Raw genomic sequence first — 19,635 nt, forward strand, 5'->3', positions numbered from 1 at the left:
TGATCAAGGACTGAGTCCATCCATAGATTAAAGTCTTCTCCCAATATTATATAATGAGGGGTGCCAGCGGCTTGCATCATCCCTTCAAGATCTATAAAAAAGCAATGATCATCAACATTACGTGCATAAATATTTGCCAAAATAAGACTTTGCCCCTGAATTTCTGCTAAAACAATAATGACTCTTCCTAATTTATCTTTACTCTGTTTGAGACATTTGAATTGTAGATGTTTACCTGTCAATGTAATGACTCCTCTGCTCTTACTTGAGCCAGCACTAAAGAAAATATGTCCACCCCATATCTTACCAAATGTTTCAACTTCCTGCGAGGAAAGACGCATTTCTTGAAGAAACACTATATCATATTACTTATGTTTAAGAAAAGAAATATCCTTCTTTTTATGGGGTGGCCCAACCCATTCACATTCCACGTGGAGAGAGACAATCCACTCATATTAACATTTGACATTTTGACATATTAGAAAAAATTGATTGTATAACAAAAATAAAATTATAACGACCACATTCCAACATTAGAGCAACAATCAAATCCCAAACTTCCCCCAGAACCAAAAAAAAAAAAAAAAAAAACAGAAAAAAGAAAAACGTGCGCATTAACCCGGCGCACAACAGCGCCAACCTGCGTCCATCCCTCTAAACTTAAAAAGTCCATGTACGCCTACGAGAGCCCCCGCGACAACTTTGCCGTCGGATTGCTCAAGTCCGGTGCTTCTATAAAAATGTTGAGAGACAGAATTACAAACAGAAAATAAACTCCAGCCAATAAGCGGAACTGGCAAAAAAAATAAAAGGGGGGGGGGGGGGCGGGGCGTTCAGTTCCTTGGGCAGTCAAACGAATGTTCAACACATGCCCTATTCACTCCAATGTCCTGCAAGAAATATTCCACAAAACAAACTCCAGCCGATAGGAGGCATAAGCACCAAGAATGAGCAGATTCATCCACAACTGTCCCGAAGGAGTGTTATTCCACAAAAAAAAACTCCAGCCGCTAGGAGAAACTAACACAAAACGAAACAAAAATAGTGCCCAGTTTCCTCGGGCAGTCCAGTGTATGTTCAGTGAGTCGGTCCACTAGGCGGCAACATGAAAATCACCAAAATAACTTACTCCAATGACTTTATGAAAGACATCGCTTGCGTGCATGTAAATACTTTGCGGCCATCCTTAGTATCTATTCTCAGTTTGGCCAGAAACAACAGAGCAAAAGCGATCTTCCGTTGATTTATGAGTTTCTTGCATTCCTTGAATCGATCACGTTTCTCTCTTGTCGAATTCACAAAGTCTGGGAACTAGAAAATGCTGTGTTTCTTCCAAGAAAGCTTACCTTTACTCCTCGCCTCGCGTAACACGTGATCTTTATCAGATGATTGTTTGGGGCCTGTCTCCCTCCGTGGATCTCCAACCCTGTGAGCTCGCTCAATTTCCAGCTTATGGCTTGTTATGTCGAGCAGACTCGGTAAGAGCTCCTCTAGGAATTTTACCATATCTCTGCCTTCCTCATGCTCAGGAATTCCAACAATTCGGACGTTGTTTCGCCGACTACGATTCTCCAAATCCTCCAGTTTATCCAAACGCGTTGCAAGTCTGTCTTGGTCGCTAGTGGATTAGCAGCTAATTCCCTCTCCGATGACTCCAGATAATCGATCCGACTCTCGCCATCCGACAATCTTGTAACTAACTCAGAATTTAGCCTCCATGGAAGTAATCGATCGACGTACTACAGCAAGATCCTCCAAGTCTGCAACAACTTTCGTCAGCATTGCCGACACATTCATCAATTCATGCCGGATTTCTTTCAGTTCACCGTCCGAATTAAGTCCGGGGCTTCCGGCCTCCCACTGAGGGGAATCAGCCAGAGCATGTTAGTGTTTTTAATATCTCCAGAGCCTGAGGATTTTGAATTCCTTGACATATTGTCCTCCCAAAACAATTAAGGATCAGGGTGTTTTGAATCTCACCGGTTTGTGACACAAATATTATTAAAACTAGCAAAGTGCGCAGAGCTCGCCGATCACACGTCTGACCCTCGCATGGCGCACCTGAGACCTCCTCATCCCTCCTTTTCTTTAAAAAAAGCAAAAATTTAGGTTAGAGTGAGGCACTTACAATGGAAGTGAATGGGGCCAATTTTTGAAATGTGAAGCTTATAAAAGCACTTACATTAATTCTTCTGTTAAAACTCCGGTGTTGTTTAAGCTGTAAAGTTGTTTAAATCGTAATTTTTACAGTCATTTTAGAGTTTATTGACATTACATCGTCATGGCAACAAAGTTGTCAAATTTAATATAACTTTACACAGAAAAGGTTAGTAAGTGATTTTATCACACTAAAATCATGTTAACATGCAAATTGTTTGCGTCTTGTGGCTATACTTTTTTTGAAATAGTACGTATTTTAACGTTTATGGATTGGCCTCATTTACTTCCATTGTAAGTGCCTCACTGGAACCAGATTTTTGCTTTTTTTAAAGAAAAGGAGGGACGAGTCAAAATAAAATTTTGTGGTAATCAACATTATGCCACAAATGCTGTCGATTGAGCTCAACTTGTACTGAATCTGGAATATACCTTTAAGGCTGAAATGCATCATCACAGTTTATAAAAATGGTCTATTGATCAAAAAGGCATAGGAACCCTGATAGTTGCCCCAAAGTACTCCTGAAACACTTTTTGGGTTTCTCACCATCTCATTCTTTTATCCCTCTGTCCAGGCACTGGCTCACCAGCAGCTATATCCTCTTTGCGGTCCCTTACTTCATTTATGACATCTATGCTATGTTCCTATGCTACTGGTACAAGCTTCAGGTCAAAGATCACGAGGAGAGCGAGGCCAAACCGATGAGATCAGCCATCAGCGGCTATCTGCACCGGGAGTTTCTTATGATCTTGCACCATGTCGTCATGGTTACTGTCTGTTTCCCCGTTTCCGTGGTAAGTGGGATGAGGGCAAATTCACACATTTTCTTTTTCATAACCACACACACACACACACACACACACACACACACACACACACACACACACACATACACACATAAAGAACAAATAGTATAATTAAGGTTATGGAGGCCCAGTGTTTGGAGTGTAGCACCAGTGCTTTGGCTTCATGACTGTTTAAGAATGTGGGTGACTTAAAGTGTGGCTGAGTCAAACTTGTTCTGAATAGGCCTGTGTTCTTTCACCCTCTCATTATGCTCTCTATCACTCTCCATCTGTAGCCATGGAGACTGTTGCTGGCAGCTGCAGTGCACCAACCAGCAACCAGGCATTAGCTGGTGTTTCGGACTGATAAGACGGGAGAACCTCTGCAGCACATTTCCTCTAATGGAGACCTACTAAGGTTTCCTACATCTAACAAGTTTTCTTTCTTTTCTCTCTTTTCTTTGTTTCCTTCTTTCTTTCTTTCTTTCTTTAGTTCTGGAGACAGGGCAAAGGAGATTATTTTCAGGGTGTGATGTTCCTGGCTGAACTCAGCACTCCATCTGTCTGTCTGGGAAAAATACTCATCCAGGTACTACAAACAACCACTTTCGTTCACCCCGTCTTTCTGTCTCTCTTTACATCCTTCTATCCGTCTCTGTAGATTCCAAACTTACCTCTCTTTTCTTTTCTTGGTAGTGTTTGCTCTGCAAGATAGTTGCAGGCAAGGTCCAAAATTTACTTTTTGACATACCTGCCAATAGTGAGTTAATTTAGAAAGTTTACCAGCCATAAATATTTCGATAACACTTTACAATAAGGTTACATTTTTTAAATTAGTTAACAAGAAAAGTTAACATTAACTAACAATGAACAATAATATACTAAGATTAATAAAAGCTTAATAAGTAATGTTAATTTCAACATATAGTAATACATTTTTTTAATTTAAAGGTGCAGTATGTAAGATTTAGAAACCCTTGTTATTAATGACACCTGTGGCTGTTAAGTGAACTGCAGTCAGCTACCTGTTGCTCGTGCTTACGCTCATGCACACACTCCATAGGGACGCGAGCGAGTGAGCATCCAAAACGGTGACGTAATGTACAAAGAGACAACGTGATTCACCGGCACCATGCTGACAGATGAGATAGCATAATTAAAATTACACAGTTATGATTGTTTTACTACAAACTTTGAGACTGTATATTATATTTGACTCTCCAGTGCTGGAAAAGGGCTAAAACAAAGTGTGGGTATAGGTCTGACTATGCGAGACTGTAGTTTGAAGTAATCACTTTTCTTGACATGATACATTGACTGCATTTATACGATAGCCTATGTCGGTGTTAGCTAGATAGCCAGCTTTATCAATAGCTGTTAGCTAAATTTGATGACAGTAGTTGTTTATAAAATAGACTGTACATTATAAATATGTTGACACAATTCAGTATTGATGTGATTCCATCACAACTGTCATTTTGATATATCGATGCACTATTGTTTTATAATAATAGATTGTAAATATTTTCTGTATAACCAAGTTACGTTACACTAATGAATGGAGCTTTTTGCATTATCTTGAACATTGTCTAGCATTCATTTCATGTGTAATTGTAGTTTAGCTAAAATTACACAGATCAGTCCTTATGGCAGTATATTTCACATGCTTTGCAGTTATGTAAGCTTACCTGTCCAATAAGAAGAATGCCAGTTCAGGGTCGGTTTTGATCCTCAAAACTGAACGAAGGTCCCTCCAGGAATCAAATGCCCTGCTGATATTCACTCTAGTTTTCGCTCGACCACGATCACGTTCCCGCTTAGCCAGATGGGATTCGGTAGATAAATGTTTTTTTTTTTTTACTCTGAAGTTTGTGTAGAAGTCGATCTTAGTCCATCTCTAAGATAACGTTACCTAGTGTTGCCATTTGTTGAATAGCGGAAGAGAAGCACTGAGGCGAGGCTCTCGGGAGCGCACATAAACGTCACATCCTTTGGATTTTCCCGGCAAAAGCGACCCGCTCCCTTCGCATGAAAATCAGTATACAGGCTTTAATAAGCAACCTAGGAAGTCCGGGAAGGGCTCATTTTCTAAGTTGCGTTACAAGCCGTTCACACATTGGCAAAAAATCTTTTTTTTACATATTGCACCTTTAAAAGTTGTATTTGTTAACATTAGTTTATGCACTATGAACTAACATGAACTAACAATGAACAATTGTATTTTTATTATCTAACATTAAAAAAGATTAATAAATGATGTAAAAAATATTGCTTGTGCATAATACCTAATGCATTAACTAATGTTAATAAATGGAACCTTATTGTAAAGAGTTACCAAGATTTCTTATAGATATTTTTATCCTTATGCAATTTTCCTCATATAGTAGTGACAACAGTGTCACTCCGAGAGTCCCCTTCTCTCAATAAATCTCAAAAATGGTCAAAAAATTTAAAGAAGTTACTTGATGAAGAAACATTGTGATTTTGTTCGTCATATTTTCGTTTTGGTGGCTTAATGAAAGAGTATTCCACATATGAGTCACCACATGTAGTTCTGGAGATAAAATTTGTAAACTGAGGTCAAAATCTTTAGAAGACATGCATATCGTAAAGGTGCGGTCACACTACACTTCATGCTCCATCCACTTCCAATAATAAGCATCTGAACACTGGAGACTGGAAACTTAAGCTTATTCTAAGAAATTCAGCTGTGCCCAAAAATTCACGTTTGGTGAACTCTTACCTGCAAATTCAAATGACGAGAAGACGTGTGACCAATCAAACATCGAAACATCAAACACTGATCTCAGTGACCTGTTTCAAATCTGCATGTTTTTATTGCTGCAGGAAAGTGAGTAGATGGTATATTTTAATATTTTTAAAATAATTTGATTTGTGATTTGTGTTTTTATTATTTATTAAAACCAGAAGCCTTCGAGCGTGACATCATATCCTGTCCGTTGTGGTGTCCGAAATAATTTTGCATGCTGACCAGGGCAGGATATTTTCTTTAGTAGATGGTTCGCATGTTTTTGATTTGAATTGCTCACGCTACTTGCATCAGCAAGGGTCTATCATTCTTACAGTTCCACTTTGGTCTAAGAAATGGTATTTGGCATTTGCATTCTGTAAAGTTTCTAATATTTCAGTTGTGTTACTTTAAGAGTTCAACCTCTGCTGGTCTCAATCTCCAATTATGTGTCTATAAAAGGAATGTGTTGCTGTTTTAGTTATGTGAGCACTGAAAAAAGCTATGGGCTGAAACGTTTACTTGCTAGTGTTTTTTTTTTTTTTAACTCACTGCACTTCTTCACTATGCAAGTTTAAAATAAAAAAATATATATTTTCAGTGTGATTGTCATTCAGTGTGCAGACAGCAACTTTTGTGATTTTTAATATATACAATTTTATTTTTGTCTCCACTCATCTTAAGTAACACAAGTTTTTTTTGGCTTCAACAGTACAACTTAAACCATGTATTATTTGGTCATGTATTATCTTCCTGGACAACTTTATAGCCCAAGCCGATTTTTACTTTCATTTGGTGCTTGGCTAATGTTCATTTTGCAGGGTGATTTCTGTCAGACTCACTGATCTTACAGGGTTTTTTTTACAATTGGTTATGTGCTTTTTGCAATACCTAGTATTCATTTTCAAAACTATTCAAAAATACTATAAACACTATCATTGTCTGAGGAGTGAACTGTGAATCATCTTGTCAATGCTTTGGTACAAAATGCATTCAGTGACCTCATCTTTCAAAATTCATAAAATCTCAAACTCAACCATTAGAAAAATTATGTGAATCTACAGCCAGTTTTGTATATTTATATATTCTGTTTTTTTTTTTATGTTAAATTTATGTTCAAAAGAGTAAAATAAGTGGAATTTAGCAACTATGTGCTTTATTTCTACCATAATTCCACACTGAAGAATACACAAAATATATCAAATTAAAAAATTTCTCTTTTAGTTGATGACCTACTCAGTTGCTTTGCTTTATCAATGTTTTGACCATCTACACTCATTGACCACTTTATTAGGAACACCTGTACACCTACATATTCATGTGATTATCTAATCAGCCAATCTTGTGGCAGCAGTGCAATGCATAAAATCATGCAGATACATGTTAGGAGCTTCAGTTAATGTTCACATTAACCATCAGAATGGAGAAAAAATGTGATCTCAGTGATTTCGACCGTGGCATGATTTTTGATGACAGACGGGCTGGTTTGAGTATTTCTGTAACTGCCGATCTCCTGGGATTTGCACACGCAAAAGTAAAAAAACATCCAGTGAACGCTAGTTCTGCGGACGGAAACACCTTGTTGATGAGAGAGGTCAACAGAGAATGGCCAGACTGATTCGAACTGACAGAAAGGCTTCGGTAACTAGCCTAACAACTCATTGCAGTGAGCAGAATAGCATCTCCGAATGCACAACATGTTGAACCTTGAGGCGAATGGGCTACAACAGCAGAAGACCATGTTGGGTTCCACTTCTGTCAGCTGACGCTGCAGTGGGCTTGCCATCTGTGTACCTGAGCAGAAATCGAGATTCATCAGACCACGCCATGTTTTTCCACTCTTTAACTGTCCAGTTTTGGTGAGCCTGTACCCACTGCAGCCTCTGCTTTCTGTTCTTAGCTGGACCCCGATGTGGTCTTCTACTGTGAGTGCATATAAAGTAAAAGGGGCCAAATTTGTAATGTTTCCATTATGCAAACATCGCTGACAGAGAGGATAAACTGGTAGGATGAGGAAGAGAAACAGGAGTGCATATGCAAAGTGCAAGACAACTAGGTGAGTGATCTTTCCAAGGTGTATTGCCAGAGAACACATTCAGTGTGATGTAGATCTTGTGAAGAACTTGTGGCCAAATGCAGAGGACTACACTGACTAGCACCACTAGTAATTACCCTCTTGAATTGAGTATTTAGCTTTTTTGTGGATGTATTGACATGTTTTTTTGGCCTACTCCTATTAAAAAAAAAATAAAAAAATGCATATTGAATAATCACATTTGTGTTTTGTTCATAAAACTTGCCCTGCAGTGCAGCCTGCACATCCTGTGCATGTTTGTAACAACTTTTTGCTTGGCAATAATAAATAAATTATACATCATGCGGTACCAGTATTTAGTGTTTTTAAGGTCATTATGTTATGAACGACAAACTATGTTTGCTAGGTTTGCATTGTTATGGTAGAATGTGGTGATTTTGAGACATCTATGAAGTTTTTTGGTGGTGGTATTGAATTTCGGAAGAGAAATTAACTGATGTGTCAAGATTTGTGTTATTTGATTGAACAGGCTTTTACTCACTTTGTTCCACACCTCTCCTACTACACTCAGTCTTAATTTAATATCGGGCAATTTTGAATCATGGTTGTCAGCCTATTGTTCTGCCTATTAATATTTTTCTATCTGTTAAACACTCTTATTTCTCTCTACTTCCTTCTCTCTTATTTGTTTCTTTGCCTCAGTACAAGCAACAGCACACTCTCCTACATAAAGTCAATGGAGCTCTTATGCTGGTCACTTTCTTCATCTGCAGAGTTCTTCTCTTCCCCTACCTCTACTACGCCTACGGCAGGTATGATCACTGATGTCTAACACTCTCAGTCATTCAGTCTTTCTTTTCTCCTCCCTTTCTCTGCTGAGTCTATTATTAATAATATTAACAAGGATGCTAAAATCTGGGGCAGCTTCTCCAATTAGTCATATTTAAACATGCCTATTCCTCACTCAGTCCCCCGTTTGGAAATGACTTTTTCATGTTAATTTGAGAGAAATTTGTAAATAACTGTAATGACCACCCAAGACTGTGAGCTGTGTTGTTTTGAATGGATCGTGATATTGGGACAATCTTTGTCCGTCTGGATGGCATGGTTTATTTTAAACTCACAGCACTGATGTATTATTCATAAGACTGGAAATTTGATCATCATTGAACACTGTTGACTAAACACTTTGTGCTCTTTATATTTGCGGAGTATGCTCTTTATTGCTGACAAACAAAAAAGGAGTTGATTTAGCTGGTATCAGGATTCCCATGGTCATAGAAAACCAGAAAGAAAAAAAACCTTTCCTCCCATAGTCGTTCAAATTCGAAGGTGTCTTCGTCAAGATGGCGCTCACTGGCCATAAATGTAGAAAAACACAAGGACGTTTTTTTACTTAGACAGGAAAAATGTCATGAATGACTGGAAAAGTCAGGGCTTTGTTTTAAAAAATTAAATAAAATACGTTTTCTTATAATTAATACCTCTAACCCTTATATTGTGTTCCGTTCAAAATTGACTGATTAACTTTTTTTCTTTTCTGAAAACTGTGTTTTATTTCATCCAGTTGTAATAAAATGAACACAATTTATTTTTTTTTAGATAATTTTCATAAAATTGTATTGGTTTTATTTCGCTTTGTTACACCTGTGGTGGTGTCAGAAATGGCCTGCCATTGGAAATTAATGGATTAGACTACAAAATACAGAAATATGAAGTGTTCAGGAGCATCCAAGTCCTTTAGATGAGCACATGTGGATGTATGTTTGCACACACAAAGTCCTCAGACATGTGCACACACACACACAAACACACACACATGGTGTGTTGAGTGCCCTTTTGTGCATCATCTTTCCATGTACACTCTTTGAGGAATATTTCAAGATCCACTTATCATGTTATGTTGTGTTTGGGCTTGTTTGAATTTGGATAGTATGCTGTAAGTTACAATATGTAATTTTCTATGTTATATGTATGTTTCAGTTAGGGCTGGGCGATTAATCAAATGTTATTTTCAATTACGATTTTGGCTTCCAATGATTATGAAAAAAAGATAATCGAGATAAAACGATTATTGTGCCACATTCCGTTTCGCAATGAAACACCCCAGCGTTAAATCTTTAAAGCATCCTTTTATTAAAGTTCAAATAATAAGGAAGTGGATTATGAAAATAAACTCAGAAACTGGCATTTCTCTGTGAGTTGCGTGAAGTGACCGGGAAAGAGATTGAGTCTTCTCCCAGCTGATGCACACTCTGGCGCGAGGACGCTCGTCACTCGCGCACATTTGCTGCAGCTAGATTATAACGTGATGGCTCGCGACATAGTGAATCATAATATATGTGTCACGTTCAATGTGTGTATCTCATCATGAAGAAAATCGGCGATACGCAGCTCTATTAAAAAGAGAAAGTTTGTTTTTGTGAGTTAAAGATAGATCGATAGATTGAGAGTGTAGTGTAGTCTTAGCCCATTATACACTGGAACAAAATATGTTTTTGATTTAGTCTTTTTTGGCTTGTTTTCAAAAATAATATCTAAAACTCCTTTAAAACAATGTACATTTACTTTAGGAGCTATATTGCAGAAGAAAATGTTTTTATTATATTATTAATATTTAATCAGGGCTCAACATTAACGCTTGTCACAAGTGGATTTTTGAAGGGGCAAGTGAAAGAGAATTTTACTTGTCCGACTGGACAAGCAGACTGATTCAAACGTCAGTAATGAAAAAATAACCGGCTTTATTTGTGATAGCCTAGGCCTGTGTCACTTATTAGTTCATATTCTTATTCTGCTGTTCAAAGTAATCCAGAGCATTTCTTTTTATAATTTGCTAGTGATCTAGTAACAGCTGTGCCCTGTTTGATTGACAGGCGGCATATGTGTGTGTGCTGAACATGCCCGCGTGTTCCGAAAATACTCGTGCTAATGCGCACCTGAAGGGTCAAATACACTTAAAATTTTCGCCAAAAAGGCCCGTCTTGGTGAGGTATTCACGTAAGCACAGAGAGTGATGTCTAAAATGAACATAAACAGCGGAGAAAAAAGCAGATTTGTATTCAAATGTTGGACTTGTAAGTGTAAATGTAAGCTAATAGACCTGCTGCTGTCTATTGTGTCATTATAATAATCAAACAACCAGAACAAGAAAATGAGAAAACACTTGCTGCTCTTGTCTGGGTAACTTTAGTAGCTTTAAAAAGTATTAATGTATTATAAACATACAGTGAAGTCCAGTAGTAGTTTTATGTTGCATTTCATTCTGTATGTTTCCTTGCATACTTGAAACTGCTGTTAAAAACTTCTAAAGCTGTTAAAAAAGCACTGAATTTTCTTAATTTGTGTTTTTTGTTCTATTATTTTTAATCTATTTCTATTCGTTGCTGTTTTTTTATTGTTATTTTATTACTGACTGTTAACTAGTCTTGAATAATTACTTAAGAACTTGAAACCATTCTTCCATAATTAACATATTAGTTAGTGTTATTTGTTGTGGTTTTGAAGCTGGTACTGAAATTTTGTTATTGTGATAATGTATAGCCTTTATTTTACATGGCAGATCTCATTCCATAGAAGTGTGAGCACCCCTGCTGTAAATGATGGTGATGGAGTCTTTTCTTTATTTGTCTACCATACGTGATATAAAATAATTATCATATGACAATAGCCTCCTCCCCTACCCAGTGCAATTTACATTTCAAGTTAAAGGAAATCCAGTTAAAAAAACATACAACATTTTTTTTAAAGTTCAATAAATGCATGATGTATCCAAAGTCAATGAGTAATCGTGTTAAATAATCGTGATCTCAGTATTGACCAAAATAATCGTAATTATGATTTTTGCCATAATCGAGCAGCCCTAGTTTCAGTAAATAATAAGGAAAAACATGACAAAAAGACACTCCTGATTATTATATATTTGTGTTTGTGGGATTTTCATACACTATTACTCACTGCAGTTTGGCCTCTGAATGAAACAAATTTGCTTATTGCATTTTACTAACTGAGACCTTTCCAATGTAATATAACACATGGCTATCAAATTTTTTTTATGTTTTTAACAACTCTGAATATAATTGTTGTGATAAATGTACAAATTATAAGAACAAAACAGTTCTAATTTGTCAGCAAATTAAAAAGCATTATTTAAGAATTGGTAGGACATACGCATTGTAAAGTCCAGATTCTAAGTGTTTAAAAAGCAAGTGGTTATTCATTCATTACATAATTATTATTATTATTTTTATTTATTTTTTCTGCAGGGAGTGCCCCCACCCGGTATAAGCTCAGTTTACTGAATCCTTCTGTCAATAATAAAAAATATATACAGTATATATTTTTTTAATATGTTCAAAAAAGAAGTACAAAACCTGTCAAAATTACTAAAAAAGAAGTTGACAAAAAGATCTAATGCAATATCTTGGGAAAATATATGCAAGATTAGAGATTTATTAACAATCTTAGTGGGCCGGTCATTTTTGACCAGAAACACAAAAGGTGTTAGCACAAAATGAACACAACACTTTAAATCATTATTCTGCGTGATCCAACTCTGTGCATGTGTGTTTGCGCTTCTATCACAGGTATGCATCCATCCCCTTCTACATGGTGCCGCTGTCCGTGCCATGGCAGTGTAACGCAGGTGCAGCTTTGCTTATGGCCCCGCAGGTCTACTGGTTTTCCCTCATCTGCAGGGGCGCCTTCCGTCTCTTCACCGGAGCCTCACGACACAGAAAACCCTCTAGAAGCACAGACTCTGAGCCTAAAACCTCACTTCTGCCCCCGGCCAATGGATACAGCCCCAGAGAGACCAACTCACACTGAGAGAGGGGTAGAGATAGATAGAGGTGGCAGGCAGAGTGTTGTTTGGTTTAGGCCCCAATCAAAATAGGAAACTGAAGGCAGATGACTCATTATAATGGGTTGATCTTCCTTTGACACAATGGCGTGGGTCAGCAGGCAGAGAGACTGAAGATACGTGCCGCCACTACTTACCTTCATCCTCTCATTGAGAAGAAAGCAAACAAATCGTTTGTTTTCTCTTTAACATGCAGATATTTAACAGGTCAATATAGCAGGAGGTCGGGAGTGTGATCTGCTGCATTACAGGATTAGTACATCATTTGTAGATTACCATTATATCATACAAGCTTCACAAAAATGAGACTGCTACGGACACAACAGGAACAGTATTTAAACTGAGTAAAGGGTTGATAGATCCCTCCTCATTAGGATGTAGAAAAGGAACAGTGATTTTTCAGTCAATTTGTACATGTTGTTATTAATAGTTATGTTGAATTTGAAATTGATTAGAATTTATTTTAGACTTCTCATAGAATCTGTTCATTTGTTTTTATTTATTGAGTTGAATTCCTTATTACAGGTAGATTAGTTTGAATACAAAGCTACACACCCTACAGAAAGAGTGAAAATAAAAGTTAGCTGTGGATTAGAAGGTGCAAGGCTTTGTCCCAGCTCTCCAAATTCTCCCATCCTGTTCTCCCCTTTCTTAGTGCTGACAACACAGATGAAATCAGATGGCAACTTCTGCATCCGGACTGCTCTTACTCATCCAGTTTGTTCATGAATCAGCAGTTGTAAAGGAGATGGGGGTCATTTAAAGGATTTGGTTGAGGCTGAGGTAATGCATTAGCATATCTCTGCTGTAGTACTCCAGTCCTTTTAAGATCTATAGTTGTGGGGCTGGGGGGGAAGGGACTGAGGTGCCCATTGAAACGATGCCCTTGAAAACCAAGATGGAGTTGTCAAGGCACTTGGAAAGACTAGAGACAATTGGTTTGTACTTTTCGTACAGTTTCATGTGAGGACTGCCAGTATGATGGCCCTTCTTAGAACTTTGCAAATAGATGCACACCACAATATGGAGTCCGTGCAACCACTGAATTGATTGTAAACTGCACACTGACAGGATGTTTCTTAGGCACTTCTCTGTAAGCTGTCAGCTTTCTTTCTGTCTGGCTTTTCTTTTAACAGTCTGAGGTACAACAATGGCATGTTGTGTCACCAATTAGTCCTTAATTTTATGGTAAAGTCTCATTGGTGTAACAACGTTATCTTAGCAACACCTCCTTTAGCATGATGAGCCATACCTTGTTAAGAAAATGCAGACAGAGCTGTCAGTTTGATGTTAAACAGTATTATTGGTATCTCTGGAGGTGAGGGGATGTTGCACGAGGTTGATTCAAGGAGTAAGATTGAATCTTGCACTGAATTATAGCAAGTAGGTGTGCTAAACAAACATTTAAGTCTATGAGGAGGTTTAAGACTTTAAAAGCACTGACTAAACCAATCTTCTCAGATCTTTTCGGATTTAACTGGAGTCGCATAATAGATTAGTCACGATTCTATTACTTATTAGAACTGTTCTTATTTTGCTGCATCGCATTTAGGCATCAATGTAGCCTTCAAAGCAATGCTTTCAATATGCTCTTTATTCAAAGTACTGTTGGATTGTTTTGCATTGGGGCATCACAACATGAACTCACAGGGACAGCCCAATTTTTGGGCTTGAATAGGGCCAGTATCTTCAACTATAGCAAACTAGTTTTGGGACTACATAGAAAAAATTATAGTTGAGTTAAGAATTACTGTATGTTCTGATTTTGTTCTCTGTAATTATTCTTATTGTTTATTTATTCTGGTAATTTATGTATTTATTTGGCCATGTCTGAATGTACATATGAATACACATGTAAATGTTCTTCTGAGTGGGCTTCTGTTTCTGTAGTTGTCTGAAGACAGTTCTGTAATTTTGACTCTCTCAGCTGAAATATACTCTACTCTTTCCTGCTGTGCTTTTGACCTCCTTTCATACTGTCACAAAGGCTCTTTCACCTGCTTTGTGTGCTTGTGTGTGTGTGTGATAGAGAGATAATTGTGCACATAGGTCAGATGAAAGATGTCTTAATGTGTGGAAAATGCTTTATTCCAAAATCTGCATTTCTTATATTGATAACACTATACACCGATCAGCCACAACATTAAAACCACCTGCCTAATATCGTGTAGGTCCCCTCGTGCCACCAAAACAGCCCTGACCTGTCGAGGCATAGACTCCACAAGACCCCTGAAGGTGTCCTGTGGTATCTGGCACCAAGACGTTAGAAGCATATCCTTTAAGTCCAGTAAGTTGCGAGGTGGGGCCTCCATGGATCAGACTTGTTGGTCCAGCACATCCCATAGATGATCAATCGGATTGAAATCTGGGGAATTTGAAGGCCATGTCAACACCTTGAATACTTTGTCATGTTCCTTAAACCATTCCTGAATAATTTTTGCAGTATGGTAGGGTGCATTATACTGCTGAAAGAGGCCACTGCCATCAGGGAATATCGTTGCCATGAAGGGGTATACGTGGTCTGCAACAATTTTAAGGTGGGTGATATGTGTCAAAGTAACATCCACATGAATGCCAGGACCCAAGGTTTCCCAGCAGAACATTGCCCAGAACATCACACTGCCTCTGCCGGCCTGCCATCTTCCCATGGTGCATCCAGCTGCCATCTCTTCCCCAGGTAAACGACGCACACGCACCTGGCTATCCACATGATCTAAAAGCATTATCATCAGACCAGGCCACCTTCTTTCATTGCTCCATGGTGCAGTTCTGATGCTCACATGCCCATTGTAAGTGCTTTCAGCAGTGGATATGGGTCAGCATGGGCACTCTAACCGGTCTGCGGCTACGCAGCACCATACGCAGCAAGCTGTGATGCACTGTGTATTCTGACGCCTTTCTATCATGGCCAGCATTACGTTTTTCAGCAATCTGTGCTACAGTAGCTCTTCTGTGGGATCGGACCAGACGGGCTAGCCTTCGCTCCCAATGCGCATCAGTGAGCCTTAAGCGCCCATGACCCTGCCACTGGTCCACCGGATGTCCTTCCTTGGACCACTTTTGGTAGGTACTGACCACTGCATACCAGGAACACCACACAAGACCTGCCGTTTTGGAGATGCTCTGACCCAGTCGTCTAGCCATCACAATTTGGCCCCTTGTCAAAGTCGCTCAGATCCTTACGCTTGCCCATTTTTTCTGCTTCCAACACATTCAATTCAAGAACTGACTGTTCACTTGCTGCCTAATATATCCCACCCCTTGACAGGTGCCATTGTAATGAGATAATAAATGTTATTCAATTCACCTGTCAGTGGTTTTAATGTTGTGGCTGATCAGTGTATTTATATTTATGTTTATATATATATATATATATATATATATATATATATATATATATATATATATATATATAATTGAACAGCCAAAGTGACATATACATTGGCTAAATTTAGTGACTGTTATCACTCAGATCTAGACCCGAGACTCCACAAGATCTACAGAAAAAAGAAAAGAAAAAAAATCACATCAAATGGCGCCCTCTGATGGTCATCGTTTGCTGTTGTTTTATAATATTGTGTATTAAAGCTAATTGATATTAGTAGCTGAATGGAATCAGCTAATAACTATTACGCATTTTAGACAGTGTAAGTTTTGAAAAACAGTACAAACAGTTTGTGATGTAACTGGGTTATAGGACTACCAATAGCTGGAACTGATGAAGGTATTATGAACTTGGAAGCATTATCCGTTGAAGCATAGAGAGACATCCATGCATTTTATAGAGAATCTTAGGGAATATTGTTATAAATCTATAATATATTTTTGGCTAATTATTAAGATTATTTTGCTGGCACAGTAAAAGACAAAAGTTTTAATAGGGAAGGAAACAAATAGAAAAGATGAAACTGTCTATTTTAAACCAAACACACATTTGCCTGGTATTATTTTATGATTAATGTAATGCAGTTATTACATATAATATTTTTTATTATTAATAAAAAGTGGTTTTAACAATTTGTATTTTATTTTTACTTTATTATATAAAAAGTAAATGACTGGGGGTGGGGGTCACCTAAGTTATTGAATCAATATATATATATATAAAACTCAGCAAAGAATAAACGTCCTTTTTTCAGGACACTGTATTTTAAAGTTAATTTTGGAAAATCCAAATACAGATCTTTATTGTAAAGGGTTTAAACAATGTTTTCCATGCATGTTCAATGAACCATAAACAATTAATGAACATGCACCTATGGAACAGTTGTTAAGACACTAACAGCTTCCAGACGGTAGGCAATTAAGTTCACAGTTATAAAAACTTAGGACACTAAAGAGACTTTTCTACTGACTCTGAAAAACACCAAAAGAAAGATGCCCAGGCTCCCTGCTCATCTGCGTGAACGTGCCTTAGGCATACTGCATGGAGGCATAAGGACTGCAGATGTGGCCAGGGCAATAAATTGCTATGTCTGCACTGTGAGACACCTAAGACAGCGCTACAGGGAGACAGGAAGAACAGCTGATCATCCTCGCAGTGGCAGACCATGTGTAACAACACTTGCACAGGATCGATACATCCGAATATCACACCTGCGGGACAGGTACAGGATGGCAACAACAACTGCCCGAGTTACACCAGGAAGGCACAATCTCTCCATCAGTGCTCAGACTGTCCGCAATAGGCTGAGAGAGGCTGGACTGAGGGCTTGTAGGCCTGTTGTAAGGCAGGTCCTTACCAGACATCACATGTTGTTTGGCAACAACATCGCCTATGGGCACAAACCCACCTTCGCTGGACCAGACAGGACTGGCAAAAAGTGCTCTTCACTGACGAGTTAAGGTTTTGTCTCACCAGGGGTGATGGTCGGACTCGCGTTTATCGTCAAAGGAATGAGCGTTACACCGAGGCCTGTACTCTGGATCGGGATCGATTTGGAGGTGGAGGGTCCGTCATGGTCTGTGGCGGTGTGTCACAGCATCATCAGACTGAGCTTGTTGTCATTGCAGGCAATCTCAATGCTGTGCGTTACAGGGAAGACATCCTCCTCCCTCATGTGGTACACTTCCTGCAGGCTCATCCTGACATGACCCTCCAGCGTGACAATGCCACCAGCCATACTGCTCATACTGTGCGTGATTTCCTGCAAGACCATAATATCAGTGTTCTGCCATGGCCAGTGAAGAGCCTGGATCTCAATCCCATTGAGCACGTCTGGGACCTCTTGGATCGGAGGGTGAGGGCTAGGGCCATTCCCCCCAGAAATGTCTGGGAACTTGCAAGTGCCTTGGTTGAAGAGTGGGGTAACATCTCACAGCAAGAACTGACAAATCTGGTGCAGTCCATGAGGAGGAGATGTACTGCAGTACTTAATGCAGCTGGTGGCCACACCAGATACTGACTGTTACTTTTGATATTGACCCCCCCCCCCCCACGTTATTCCTTTTCTGTTAGTCACAAGTCTGTGAAACCTGTTCAGTTTGTCTTAGTTGTTCAATCTTTTTATGTTCATACAAATATTTACACATGTTAAGTTTGCTGAAAATAAAAGCAGTTGAAAGTGAGAGGACGTTTCTTTATATATATATATATATATATATATATATATATATATATATATATATATATATATATATATATATATATATACCGATCGGCCACAACATTAAAACCACCTGCATAATATTGTGTAGGTCCCCCTCATGTTGCCAAAACAGCACTAATCCGCATTTCAAAATAGCATTCTGAGATGATATTTTTCTCAGAATTGTACAGAGCAGTTATCTGAGTTACTGTAGACTTTGTCAGTTCAAACCAGTCTGGCCATTCTCCGTTGACCTCTCTCATCAACAAGGCATTTCTGTCCACAGAATTGCTGCTCACTGGATGTTTTTTGTTTTTGGCACCATTCGTAGTAATTTTTAGAAACTGTTGTGTGTGAAAATCCCAGGAGATCAGCAGATACAGAAATACTTAAACCAGTCAGTCTGGCACCAACAATCATCCATGCGATTATCTAATTAGCCAATCGTGTGGCCACAGTGCATAAAATCATGCAGATATGGGTCAGGAGCTTCAGTTAATGTTCACATCAACCATCAGAATGGGGAAAAATGTGATCTCAGTGATTTGGACCATGGCATGATTGTTGGTGCCAGATGGGCTGGTTTGAGTATTTCTGTAACTGCTGATCTCCTGGGATTTTCACAAACAACAGTCTCTAGAATTTACTCCGAATGGTGCCTAAAACATCCAGTGAGCGGCAGTTCTGAGGACAGAAATTCAACAGAGAATGGCCAGACTGGTTCAAACTGACAAGTCTATGGTAACTCAGATAACTGCTCTGTACAACTGTGGTGAGAAGAATATCATCTCAGAACGCTATTCTGAGATGTGGGTTGGTGCTGTTTTGGCAGCACGAGGGGGGACCTACACAATATTAGGCTGGTGGTTTTAATATATATATAGAGAGAGAGAGAGAGAGATAATTATATTTTTTATATAATAGCCAATTAATATTAATTTGTTCCCATTTCAAATTCAGATTTTTTAATTATCTACATTTTAAAACACTTTAGAAAATTTTACTTTGACATGTTTAAAGCGTTTAATGTCTTGATTGATAGAATCAATGACTGTCTGTCAAAAGGGGCAAACATTAAAGGAATAGTTCACCCAAAAAGGAAAATTATCTCATTTACTCACCTTCATGCCATCCCAGATGTGTATGACTTTATCTCTTCTGCAGAACACAAACAAAATTTTTTAGAAGAATATCTCAGCTCTGTAGGTCTGTAGTGAATGGTGGCCAGAACTTTGAAGCTACAAAAAGCACATAAATGCAGCATAAATGTAATCCATAAGACTTCAGTGGTTAAATCTGTCTTCTGAAGGGATCCAACCGATTTGGTGAAAACAGACCAAAATGTAAAACATTTTTCACTGTACATCTTGTCATTGTAGTCTCTAGGTGCTATCATGATTTCAAGCTTGATTAAACTTCCTAGCACTTGATGCATGCGCAGAGCACTAGATAGCACTAG

General features: G+C 38.4%; 1 protein-coding gene across 3 annotated transcripts in view; it reads left to right on the forward strand.

Annotated features, from left to right (window-relative positions):
- LOC127451592 (ceramide synthase-like) overlaps positions 1–14,451 on the forward strand; it is a 29,064-nt gene extending 14,613 nt beyond the window's left edge. For all 3 annotated transcript variants that reach the window (XM_051716389.1, XM_051716388.1, XM_051716390.1), the window contains exons 4-7: positions 2,733–2,952; positions 3,437–3,532; positions 8,430–8,539; positions 12,314–14,451. In XM_051716389.1, coding sequence (XP_051572349.1) covers positions 2,733–2,952; positions 3,437–3,532; positions 8,430–8,539; positions 12,314–12,554 — 667 coding nt within the window. In that variant the 3' untranslated portion in view covers positions 12,555–14,451. The remainder of the gene's footprint in view (positions 1–2,732; positions 2,953–3,436; positions 3,533–8,429; positions 8,540–12,313) is intronic.
- Positions 14,452–19,635: the final 5,184 nt, after the last annotated feature.

Source organism: Myxocyprinus asiaticus, chromosome 14 (genome assembly GCF_019703515.2).
Source record: "Myxocyprinus asiaticus isolate MX2 ecotype Aquarium Trade chromosome 14, UBuf_Myxa_2, whole genome shotgun sequence".
Lineage (NCBI taxonomy): Eukaryota > Metazoa > Chordata > Actinopteri > Cypriniformes > Catostomidae > Myxocyprinus > Myxocyprinus asiaticus.